Source organism: Mus caroli, unplaced genomic scaffold (assembly GCF_978045245.1).
Source record: "Mus caroli unplaced genomic scaffold, Mus_caroli_1 scaffold_7, whole genome shotgun sequence".
In the NCBI taxonomy this organism is placed as follows: domain Eukaryota; kingdom Metazoa; phylum Chordata; class Mammalia; order Rodentia; family Muridae; genus Mus; species Mus caroli.
Window position 1 is genome coordinate 132,026,918 of NW_028227262.1, and position 13,057 is coordinate 132,039,974.

Here is a 13,057-nt window from a genome sequence, read left to right on the forward strand (position 1 = left end):
GATGCTTTCTTGCTAGAGAAGAGCTCCAAGTTAAACCAGAACCAAGGACTCCAGCAGGGGAAAGGCTGTCAGAAAAAAATGCAGGGAATTGAAAACTCAGGAAAAACCACCCGTAGCAACACAGAGACTTCCAGAGAGTCAGGCCTGCAAATCTATATAGCTACTGCCCATACATTGAGGAATCAGCATCTGGGCCACGGAGCCAGGGGAATTCAATCTTAGGCTTCCTCTGTCATTATGTAAATGAGGTAGGTAATCAAGCAGGACTAGCTACAGCCAACTCACGGTATACAAGATGTTACGTCACTTTATTTCAACTGTATGATTCATCAGAACAATTATTAACACATGGAGTACCATTCAGCTCAACTGCAGGTATAGGCAGTGACGAGTATCTAATTCTTTAGGAAAATGACTTACTCTTACAATCTGTCCAGACACATTGCCCTAGGAAGAGTCATAAATAGAGAACATGATTTTCACATTACAGCTTTCTCGAGCATGTATATACAGGTATGGGTGTCTTCCACAGCTCTTACTGTTCTTGGCGCATTCATTTTCTTGACCCTGTAATGGCAGACAATTCTTTCTACAGAGCAGATCTTTTTTTCTTTCTGTCAGTCTTTGACAGTGCTCTGTAAATTTGCACTACTCTTCATAATTATGAAGCAGTAATATTTGAATTGAAATAAATCTGGGCTATAGTTCCTTATGTGTTCTGATATGCTCCACCACCATCAAAGACCTGTTGATGCCATCATTTTCCTGTAACAACAGCCAAGTTCAACGATTGGGTTTCAGCAGAGCACACCCATGTCATAGCTTGCCCTCTTAACCCTTGGCTTCAAGTCCTGGTGACGTAATGAGGGTGGAGTGTACTGGCAATCAGTACACTTCCTTATCATAACTTACAGCCATTTAAAAAACCATGCTGCCGTTGAACTGGGTCTCACATACCTCTTCTGAAATGCTCACAGTGCAGGATTTCTGCGGCCTAAGGAAAAATTTTCTTACATCATTAAAAATAAACATTTCTATAAAAATATAATACTTTCAATGTTTACACGGACAAAACCAGCTAGGGTAAGCTAAGCCACATGCACTATACAGTAGTAAGCACAAAATTCCACAGAGCAAGACATGTCAAAAGTCCTGTCCACAGTAACTATTCATCCAAGATTTTCAGTTGGCTTTTGTCTGTTTCAAAATATGCTTTTGTTTAACCTAAAATATGTCCTAATGCAAAAATGAGACTTCCCCAAAAGTGTTGGGTGTAATTGTTTCAGGCGAGAAGCCTCCTCCTGAACGAGAGTGTCTGGTTCTCGATCATTGACCCTTTCTTTCTTCTATACACAGGTTGTGACTGGAAGTAGCAAAGCCTTCAGTCAATTTATTTTGTCCTTTAAAAACATACTGAGTTGCCTTTAAAAAGATTTATCACCACAAGTTACTTATTTCCAAAGTTGCCATTAAAAAACAGATAAAAAATTTAAATGTCCACATTCATTAGATCAGAACAAAATCTTTCTCAAACAGTTGAAATTTTGTTTGCTAAGACAGACAGTGTAACCCATGCTGGCCTATATATAAATCATCTGTATGTAGCCAAGGTTGGTTTCAAACTTGTGGTAATCTGCTTGCCTCAGCTTCCCAAATGCTGGGTTTGTAGGTGTGAGCCAACACTCCTTGCTAAGCAGCTGGGTTTTAAATGAGGAATATTTTACTGTAACAAAGTTATTTCTTGAAATAAACAATCTTCCTATTGTCATCTATGTACAATACATAAAATCCCTGATAATTTATAAACACAGCTCATGTCATGCTAGTTTAAGAATAGTGCTTTGTCCGTGGATGTTCTTCCAACCGAAGGAATGTGTACATGAACATTTAAAAGGGAATGTTTGCCTGATGGGTGGACAACATCAGAAATGGAAAATGTTCACGACTACAACACAACAAAAATATTTTTAAAACACTGGAATTTCAACAAGCAGCCTGCTAGGAACACCACATTTATCCTGAAAGAGGGCGTCTCTTCTGAGTTTTCTGAGAAATCTTCAAAGTTCATTGTATTGGATATATATATATATATATATATATATATATATATATATCTTATTTTTAAAACTTTTAAGCCAGAACTGAGATTTAGAACTCCGCTGAGATAGGAGTGTTGTAGCTGCAGGTTGCCACTGGTCCCCAGCCTGTGGGGACCATGCTTCTGTTGCTGTTGCATTGTCAGATGAGAAATTCCTTAGAATCCAGGAATTTGAAATAGCAAGTCAATGTCTCATAGTGGTGCAGTTACCGCAAAAGCAAAACAAAAAACAAAACAAAACAACAACAAACGTTAAGTGACCTTCCAAAGGCCAGGCAGTGAGAACTGTTGGGGAAGGGATAGTCAGGTTTGGGCCAGAACTGTTTCTTGGAAATGAGCTGGTGGACCTCTCATTCATCATGTGTTCCCCTCGCCATCAATGTTGTCTTGGGATGGCAACAGAGAAGGATATGGAGCAACACATTTTACATTCACATAAGTAGCGTTCACGTGGACGTAGTGTTCCCCAATGAACGTGGAGAAGATTGAGGATATCCTGGAGACCAGTTCAGAAAAGGATGGGCGCATTTCCGCTTTGGGGTGCCAGCATTTTAGCATCACTTCGTACCTGTTTCAGAAAGAAATGCTGTGAGAGGCACAACGGCAACAAGCACTTCTGCACACGTCATGAACTGTAGACACACACAAGACCCCACCAGACCCTTACTTACAAGGCATCTGGACAGTATTCTGGCTGCAAGAGTCTTCTGCCTTGCAGCAGGTAGATAGTGATATCAAATGTGTTCACGTCGGGGTAAGGAGGGGCTCCTCTCGTCATGAGCTCCCAGAGGAGCACACCAAAGGACCACTAATAAAGCAAGACAGAGAAGCCAGTTGAGAAAAGTGTTAACCACACTCCTATGAAGGGGAAATCGGCAGCTCTCCATAATTCATCCTTGCTTGACACATTTCACACCATTTCTATTTACAGGGAAATTTTCTCTACAGAGAACTAGAACATTTCATGGCCTGTTTAAACCGGAATGAGATAAGGTTCAGATTACAAGAATTATAGTTATATATTCAAAAAGAATATGTGAAGTCTTCCGGATGTTTAGGATTTAATTGGTGGTTAGTGGAGTACATTTTCTGAGTTTGTTCTTGCAGGGTCAAGGTACCAACATGTTCCTATCTTTCCCTTCAATAGTTTTGCCACAACTTTAGAGTTTTATAGATAAGAATGACTTCCCAGAATTAAAAAAGATGGATTAAAAAATTCTAATTATGTATGTTTGTGGGTTGGTGTGAGTATATTTGCACCATGTGGATAAAGATGCCCATGGAGGCCAGAGGACATCAGATCCCCTGGGACTGACGAAGATCATTGTGAGATGCCTGATTCAGGTGTTAGGAAGAGAACATAGATCCTCCTGCAAGAGAAGTCAGTGCTCTTAGGCTGCTGAGCCATCTCCAGTCTTATGGATCCAAGTCCTCTTCTGACCTCTGTAGGCACCAGGTCTACATGCAAAACATCAAAATATATACATTTAAAGAGACAAGAGCTGGAAGCTTATCTAAGGACACAGTACTTGCTATGAAATCGTAAAGACTAGACTTCTTATTACTAGCGCCACAAAAAGAGGGGCAGGCATAGCAGTCTGTCTGTAATTCCAGCCTTTGATAGATGGATACAGGGGATCCCTAACTAACAAGGGCAAACTAGCTAGTTAGACTAGCTGAACAGAGAGCTCCAGGCTCAAGAGACCTTGCTTCAGTAAATACAGTGGAGAGAGACTGAGGAAAACACCAAGTATCAACTTCTGACCTCCACAAGCACTCGCTGGTGCACACGAGTTTACACACACACACACAGAGGCACACACACACACACACACACACACACACAGAGGCACACACATCAAACAAATATGAACATGCAAAAAGGGAAAAATGTGAACATATCTAAATGTTAATGTTAAAGGGAAACTCTAAATCAGTGTAAGTAAAAAAAAAATCTGTATTAAATGCATAACTAATCCAATTGCTAGGCAACAGTTTTCTATTGAAAACTAATTTCAATAAATCTGAAAATGCTAAAGTGCCTGGTTAATGCGAAACAGCTGTATCAGTATTTTCCTGGAAGACCAGAGAGACATGGAGGGGCTGAGGGAGTTGCTAAAACCCCCTTATGTATCTGAATTCACACTGGCAAACACATTTAAAGAGTTCCTGACCCTCAGGTCTGGCAGTGTCTATTGAACTTCACAGATAGGCACTTTCTTCTTGATTTAAAGCTCCCTACTCAAAATAGCACAGGTCAGACATATCATTCTTCCTTACCCCACCCCCACCGGACATGAGACAACCTTGACAAGGAGGTAAGTCAGCATAGGCAAGTCACCCTGTGCAGAGGACACAGAACAATAGTTTTTGCTAGGTGACATTTCCAGGTCATTTCCATACAAAAGAGCCTATGGGAAGGGGATGAGGCATGTATGTATGTGTGTGTGTGTGTGTGTGTGTGTGTGTGTATGTGTGTAAGAAAGAGAATCTATACCAAAAAGGAAGTTAGAACCAAATATAGCTCAGAATATTTAGCGAAAAGAGCAATATATATGTCTTGGAATTCTGAGACAGAAGGAAACTGTGGCTCCAGGGTCAGCTCTCTAGTTGTTAGAGTTGCCAAAGCATCACATCAATGGCTCTTTCCTTTGTTCAAACATAAGAGCCACCCCTCCCTTTTTCAATTAATTAATTAATTAATTTTGTGTGTGTGTGTGTGTGTGTGCATGTGCACACATGCTATGGCGAATACATGGAGGTCAGAGAATAACTCCCAGGATTCAGTTCTCTCCGACCACCTTGTGGGGTCACGATGGGGAGCAGACAGGTCATCAGGCCTGTGTGCAAGCACCTCTAACCACCAAACCACTGTGCCGCCGGCCCGCAAGAGCTCTCCTGCCCTTTTTCTTAGCATCGGGGGTACTGTCTCACCCTGTAGTCTACTTTGGCCTTGAGCTGGCAGCAACCTTCCCACCTCTGCCTCCTGAGAGCTGTGTTATAAATAACGAGCCACTCTTGTCTGTTTCAAGAGCCATTAAGATCATCGAAGTAGGGAACACAAATCCTCTCCCAGCAGCGAGCAAGATAATTTCACTCTCAGCTCAGCCTCTCATCAAAGTTTTCATACATCTAAACTCTTATTCTGGAAACTTACGGGGTAAACACTTACGCTCTAGAACTTCAGTTAAAATTTAAGTCCACTGAACAAGTGCCGACTGATCTTTGATCCTGTACAAGTCAGTTATTGTCCAGATAGGTGGGTCCCAGGGCTGATTGAACTGTGTTAACAGTGTTGTGCAATAAATCCGTAACTGTAATAGAGACTGATGATAGAGAAGCAGGACAGCTGCTGTGAAAAACCAGAGAGCACGAGAAAGATTATGGGAGGATGGAGGGCAAAATGGATCTCCGGGAAGAGGCACAAACTGACGCAAGAGTTCATGGCGTCAGACGTCAGGATGGAGCCATGTAGTAGCCAGAGTATGCCCATGAAGCTAGGTATGTTGGCACGCATCTCTAATCCTAGACTTGGGAAACTGAGTCAGAAGAATAATGAGTCTGAGGCCAGACTGAAGTGCTAGAGACCCTGTCTCAAACTCGTATCTCCCTCCAAAACGCACAGGTATTTCTTCCTGTTGAGTTTCCAATGCTGGAGAAGTCACACTTCTCACCTGTGGAGTAGGTGATGAGGAGATAATGGTTTCAGCAAAACTGTGAGGGGAGGTTTTCAAATGTTGAAAATGGGCTAGGCTGAAACTGACTGAGTCATGGCTGCCATGTGCCTGGGGACTGTGACCTCAAAGGTACATAAGGCAAAAGGAGACTCTAGCCGGAGACACGGCTGAGTTGGTAGAGAGTTTTCCTAGCATGCACAAAGCCCTGGGTTCCTCTCCCAGTACATATAACACCAGGAATGGTAGAACATGCCCATCATTCTAGCTCCCAGGAGGCAGAAGCAAGAGTATCAGAAGGTCAAGCACTTCCTCAGCTGCACTGTAAGTTTGGGACCAGCCTGGGCTACAAGAGTAAGACTCTGACTAGCCTGGGCTACAAGAGTAAGACTCTGACCAGCCTGGGCTACAAGAGTAAGACTCTGTCCAGCCTGGGCTACAAGAGTAAGACTCTGACCAGCCTGGGCTACAAGAGTAAGACTCTGTCCAGCCTGGGCTACAAGAGTAAGACTCTGACCAGCCTGGGCTACAAGAGTAAGACTCTGTCCAGCCTGGGCTACAAGAGTAAGACTCTGACCAGCCTGGGCTACAAGAGTAAGACTCTGTCCAGCCTGGGCTACAAGAGTAAGACTCTGACCAGCCTGGGCTACAAGAGTAAGACTCTGTCCAGTCTGGGCTACAAGAGTAAGACTCTGACCAGCCTGGGCTACAAGAGTAAGACTCTGACCAGCCTGGGCTACAAGAGTAAGACTCTGACCAGCCTGGGCTACAAGAGTAAGACTCTGTCCAGCCTGGGCTACAAGAGTAAGACTCTGTCCAGCCTGGGCTACAAGAGTAAGACTCTGTCCAGCCTGGGCTACAAGAGTAAGACTCTGACCAGCCTGGGCTACAAGAGTAAGACTCTGTCCAAAATAAAAAATAATGGAGACGTTGGTTGACAAATCCTCAAATGGAGGATTCAGAATACGAACAGGGAAGGGAACAAGAAGCACGCGAGCTTGTGGATCTTTCCTCCAAGTCCGAAGCCAGAAGAGTGTCTGCCATACAGTGCAGCATGTGTAGGCATCACTTCCTACCCCAATTATTTATTTCATAGTGGCTATTATGAATGGTTTAACAACGACCATAGCCTTGAAGTATAAATAACTTTGTAGGTGTTGTAGGGACAAGGAAGCCAGAGTTATGAGAGGCTGATGAGGGTCTGCAATGGAGAGGGGGTAGAATAGAGAAAAAAAGACTCTCGAATACCATATACCTCAGACAATGACATCAGAAGGGAGTTGGAGGTCTCCTGGGACAAAAGTTAGACAGATACAGCTTCCTGAAAGCATTGTCCTAGGCTATAACAGAACACTTGCCCGATGGCCCACCCGTATCCAGAATACACAAATGACGCAAACAACTCAAACCAAAATGAGGGTAAGGTCTGCCTAGACGTCTCATCAAAAATGATACAAGGATGACACTGAGCACATGGCATGTTCAAAATTAGTAGTCACTAGAGCAATATAGATGAAATATAGATTAAAAAGAAAGTACAGCTGTATTAGATTGGCCTAAACTCCCCAAATCTGACAATGTCAGCTGTAGGCGAGGATGTTGAATGGCCTGAACTCACAGGGATCACCAGCAGAAAGAGAAAACACTACATCCATTCTGTAAAACATTTGGCACTTTCTTAAACATTTGAACACGCAGGGGTGTTACTCCTAACTATGTAAAATGAAACAAAAACATATCCACACAAACACTTTTATTAAGCAGGTGCCTTGGCAATTATAATTATGTGTAGGTAACTGCCTATCGATAGAAGACTTTAGCTGGTATAGGAGGAGACAGGAGGAAGATAGGCTGTGAAGAATAAAGAAAACTTCTTGGTACACATGGTCGGATCCATGGCTCCAGCTGCATATGTAGCAGAGGATGGCCTAGTCGGTCATCAATGGTAGGAGAGGCCCTTGGTCCTGAGAAGGCTCTATGCCTCAGTGTACGGGAATGCCAGGGCCAGGAATTGGGAGTGGGGGGGGGGGTTGTTGATCAGGGGCAGGGAGGAGGGGATAGGGGGAGGGGAAACCAGGAAAAGGGATAACATTAGAAATGTAAATAAAGAAAATATTCAATAAAAACAAAGAAAAAAAGAAAACTTCTTGGTTAAGATGTAGGAAGAAAACCAGGTGGCCCAGAGTCTAGAAGCCAAAAGAAAGGGGTATTTCAGGAAGGGCTGGGTGCCTGTGGATGGTGGATTATCCAGGGAAATGAGGCAGAATGGGGACAGAGAGAAGCCAGCCGGACTGAACAGGCAAGAACACAAACTTCAGAGAAGAGCGTGTGCTAAGTGAGAGCCACGGAACGGGGCTGTCTGGACATGAGTAACTTCATGGGAAGTGATTCCTATCTGATTTGAATGCACCGTGAGTATTTGGTGTGGCCAGATTGCACCTGGGCATTGGCTGAAAAGAGAACCTATACAAACACAGGCAAGTTTTTGCTGGTAGGATTCGAGATACTTTCAGTTTGCTACATGCTTTTGGAAACACTCCACGTCAACATTCAAAAAGACTATCCCGCCTTAGAAACAAAACTTTACACAAATTATTCCGTGCAATCAGTGGCCGTTGGTCAATGCAGCATTGTGTGTGGCTTACAGTTCACAGTGTAGTGTCTCTCAGTGAGAGGGAGAGAGGAACTGCACTGATATCAGCAATGTCCTTTAAGCATTGGTTTTCGTTTTTGTGGCTCTTGGGATGGGTCTTTTCTTGCTGATGTCTACTTTACAGGTTATAGAATTACCTGTTTATCGGTATATAATCAAATGCTAAAAAGTTCAGCTAGGTTATAGGCACCATTGCATCCCAGTCTTAGCTTACTTGCAACATCCTAGGAAGTTTCCTCATGCCTATTTGTAATCAGTCCCCATTCCTATTCTTAGCCACAGACAACCACTGATCTGTTCTACGGCTTTCTAGAAATTTCTCACAAGTGGGATCATTGAACATTGCATCTTTTGGGTCTGCTCTCTTTCACTTGACATAATTTTGGGAGTTTTAACAGCACTTCAGCATATGTCCGTCATTCTTGTATACTGCCAAATGGTTTTACACCATAGTCTCTCTCTCTGTATATATGTGTGTGTGTGTGTGTGTGTGTGTGTGTGTGTGTGTGAGTGTGTATGTGTGTGTGTGTATGTGAAGGCTAGGGATCAATGGCCAATTTGGGTATCTATCCACCTTATTTTTATTTTGTATGTATGAGTATTTTGCCTGCACATTTGTGTATCATGGGCTTGGTGCCCACAGATGTCAGAAGAATGTGTTAGATCCCCTGAAACTGGATTTATAGAAGGTTATTAGCTGCTACAAAATGCTGGCAGGGCAGTAAACGCACTTAACCTGGCTGAGCCATCTCTCTAAGCCCCATTACCTTTAATTTTTGGAGACAGGGACTTTCACTGGGCCTGGAGCACACCAATTTGAGTGGATTAGATGGACATCAAGCCCCAGGTCTGTTCCCTGTCTAGGCCACCCCAGGGCTGGAACCACAGATGCCTGGCTCAGCTTTTACACGGGAGCTAGGGACACACTCAGGTCTTAGGCCTGCACAGCAAGTACTTTACTGACGGAGGCATCTCCACAGCACGAGGTGCATCATATTTCACTTATCCATTCTCAAGTTGATGACCATTAGGACTGTTCCTGATTTGGGGCAAATACTACCTCAATGGTTTACATGTAAATCTTTGTGTGGGCATGTTTTTTTTCCTTCATTATTAGCTAATGAGTTGCACATGTGTTTGGTGTGATGCCCATTCAGATCTTTTGTCTACTTCTGCTGTTGAGCTGTTATCCCCTCTCCCCTCCTGTAAGCACACAGGTGGTCAAGTCTGAGTGTGAGGATAAGTAAGCTCTCATTTTAGGCACTGACCTGCCACCTTGGTTAGTGTCCCTCTCTAACACTCATTTTCTCATACTTCTTCACCTATACAAACTTTCACTGTCAAAAATCTCAGGCATTAGGCTCCACTTTGTGCTGTCACTTTCTTTTCTCTCCTCCCTCCCTCCCTCTCCCTTTCTTTCTTTCTTTATGGATCTCATGACCCCAGAAATCTCTTTACATTGCTGTGGCTTGTGAAAACAAACCGTTAGTCACCTTGAATAAATGTCAGTACCTCCTCTTCCTCACAGGATCAGAAACTGGATGAACACTCCTTCTATGGCTTATTCCACAAAGTCTACCCCTCTCTGGCTGACAAAGGAGTGAGATGACTTCTTTCCACCACCCTCAGTCCCTATCCCTTGTCATCTCTCTGCAGCTGTTGACTTTCCCTTTTGAAGCTCACATCCTCCAGGAACACTCCAGGATGGCTTGTGTATGAACAGCACAGATTTGCAGTTGTATCCTTAAGGGGAAAACATCACATGTTTTTCTACCTAAGCATCAAACTTGTCCTGACTCATGGCATGTGAGCAAAACATCCTACTCGGGGTTTCACACAGCACTCATGCTCTGAGCATGCTCTGGAAGTCCTAAGAGGCCAAGGCCAAGGCTTCTGGACCAGTGAGAACCAGTAGACTTGCTTCTCTTCACCCACGATGTTTGTTACATGTTTCTCTCTTGCTGGCTGCCCTGGCAGTCTCTCCATCTGGATCTTCAGCCTCTCTGCCTCCCTCCTCACTTTACTGTGTAGATTCTTTCAAATGATTTCTTTTGGACTCTCATAAAAATATCACTTAGTCTAGATTTCTGTGTGTGCTGGTGTTGGAAGATGGGGGATCTCTAAGAGATTATTGAAATCTGGCCATATAACCCAGTGTGGTGCTTCGGTCTACAAATAATTTTGAATAAATAAGAGAATTTCTGAATATAGTTTGGTACCTTCTGGACAGATAACTCCAGTTTTACTTCTGCAATCGGTGGTTTTGAATTTCATTAAAAAATGTTACCATACAACTACGGAGAGAAGATACAGAAAGAGAAATTTAGGAAGGATGGTACATTACCACATCTGACTTGGTGGTGAACTTCTGTGTTTGCAGACTCTCTAAAGCCATCCACTTGACTGGTAGCTTGGCACCCGTCTTGTTGTGGACACTATAGTACTCTTTATCATACATGTCTCTGGCAAGACCGAAATCAGCAACCTTGACAGTGAATTTTTCATCCAACCTACAGGAGAAAAATTATTACTGACTGGAGTAGAATAATTTACAACAGCACTGAATGTCTATAGATTTTCACAAGTGGCTTTGGTATTAGTGATCCATAATTTCCTCTGGCCTATTGACTAATGCTAAATTACAGTGGAATTCCTGAATAAAAATGCCTGACATTTACATTACAAATTCCACTGGCTGAAGAGAGTCATTGTGAATGACATGGCATTTGGTATGGTGTAGGTTTGCAGAAAAGGTAAAGCTGGATTCCCCCTGGCTCTCCTTGGTGGCAAAACAAATAGGGCGCCAGGCCTACACACTGCACCACCTACATCACCTACATCTTCCCTTGTTATCTTACAATATATTTCATGGGATGAAGAGGCTATGGGTGCTATTTTACTATTTTTTGCTCTAAAATAGGCCAGCCAACACATAAAACTCATATGTGCCATCAGTGAGGCAGGGAGATAGAAAGCAAAACACTGTCATGCTAAAAAAACCAAACCAAACCGACACAACATCAGTGAGACAAACACTTTCTGCTAAGACCACGTATCCATTGTTTAATGTACTTTTATGATGCTACCCTGAGCAAAACCTAGGTAGAACATTAATAGCATAGCTCTTTCATTCACACATACCACGAGCCATGGATCAGTGTGCTCTGCAAGGGAAAGCTGGGACTCTCAATTATAAACTGTTGACTGTTGTCGTTACACAGCCGGGCAGCCAGACACAAATAAAAGTTCTTTGTATATTCATTCCCAAAGACCATTTTTGGTAGTGCTTCTGCAGGCTGGTTTCAGAGCTGCTGTTGGGAGTTACACTGCATTGGTATTCCTGTTACCAGCTTTCCCCTTTCACTGTCAAATGCTGGAGATCAAATTCTCTCTCCCAATCACTAATTCGGTGTGAAACCACAACACTGGAGACTGCTGGTGGGAAGGACCAGGAAAGCTGGAGTGTAGAGCAGCTGTTTGAGGTCCCCTGTGGAGCAACCTTTTAAATGCTTTGTTTGATAAAACTAAAAGCCCCACCTACATCCCAGGGGCTTACAGATTCACTCAATATAGTCAGGGAAATACATTTTCTTCTTCTTCTTCTTTTTTTTGCTTCGAAGAGAAGAAAGAAAATGTCCTTACTGGCATAGTAGTGAGAAAACACTTCCTTTGTACTTTGCAAATAGAGATATTTTCATACTTACATGCAATTTCTTGCAGCTAAGTCTCTGTGGACAAACTTTTTGCTGGCAAGATATTTCATGCCTTTGGCTACTTGAAGGCCAAATCCTATAAGATCTTTCACAGTTGGATTCTGCAATCAAAGAGAGTTGGAAAAGCATAAACTAAGCACTCAATGTTCTAACAGTGAGCTCAGGACACTGCAATGTTTATATGACTTATCTAGTCTCAAATAATAACTCATGCCCTGTGGAGAGCCACAGCTATTTGTTAAGTAGTACTGTATACAAAGTACAGGGCTAGATGTTTTCTATAAATGTTAGTTATTTCGTACACACTTCTGCTTGGGAAGTGTTACAGGCTCTGTTTTCCCAATACGGAAATGCAGATGTTTTGAAATGTAGGTTTTATAATTTAATGTGCATGATGAGACAGAATTGATCAGGAGATAGTTCCTGTTGAAAAGAGAGTTTGCGTCTTACAGTTTCAAAAACAAGAAACAAAAAACCCTATTATGACACAGCACACATGCAGAGCTGTATCGGAAAGCATCAGAGACAGTCAGGAGGCAGGAGGGGAAAGCATGAGCAAGATGCTTTATTGTAGTTTCCTGGGGAAGGTGCAGGACAAAGCCAGCCTTGGCTCTTTTCAGTAGTTCCAGCAGGGCTGGCCTAGGGGCCACCTGCCTGGTCCTAGGGCGATTAAGATAGGTAGACACTAGCTCAGAGTCTGAGAGCCTGATGTAGAGGAAGCTGAGGCACCGGTTGGTTTGCACATGAAAGGCACACTCTAAAGGCAGGGTGTAGACTACTTTAAGAAAAAGAACACACATGATATGCACTCACTGATAAGTGGATATTAGCCCAGAAGTTCAGAATACCTAAGATACAACTCACAAACCACATGAAACTCAAGAAGAAGGAAGACCAAAGTGTGGATATTTTGATTCTT

The 13,057-nt window shown here is 43.0% G+C and overlaps 1 protein-coding gene across 4 annotated transcripts in view; it reads right to left on the minus strand.

Annotated features, from left to right (window-relative positions):
* Nucleotides 1-281: 281 nt before the first annotated feature.
* Met (MET proto-oncogene, receptor tyrosine kinase) overlaps nt 282-13,057 on the minus strand; it is a 115,122-nt gene continuing 102,346 nt past the window's right edge. For all 4 annotated transcript variants that reach the window (XM_085840810.1, XM_021164365.3, XM_029478169.2 and 1 more), the window contains 4 exons: nt 12,130-12,239; nt 10,770-10,935; nt 2,770-2,906; nt 282-2,666 (listed from right to left, as the gene is read on the minus strand). In XM_085840810.1, coding sequence (XP_085696936.1) covers nt 2,456-2,666; nt 2,770-2,906; nt 10,770-10,935; nt 12,130-12,239 — 624 coding nt within the window. In that variant the 3' untranslated portion in view covers nt 282-2,455. The remainder of the gene's footprint in view (nt 2,667-2,769; nt 2,907-10,769; nt 10,936-12,129; nt 12,240-13,057) is intronic.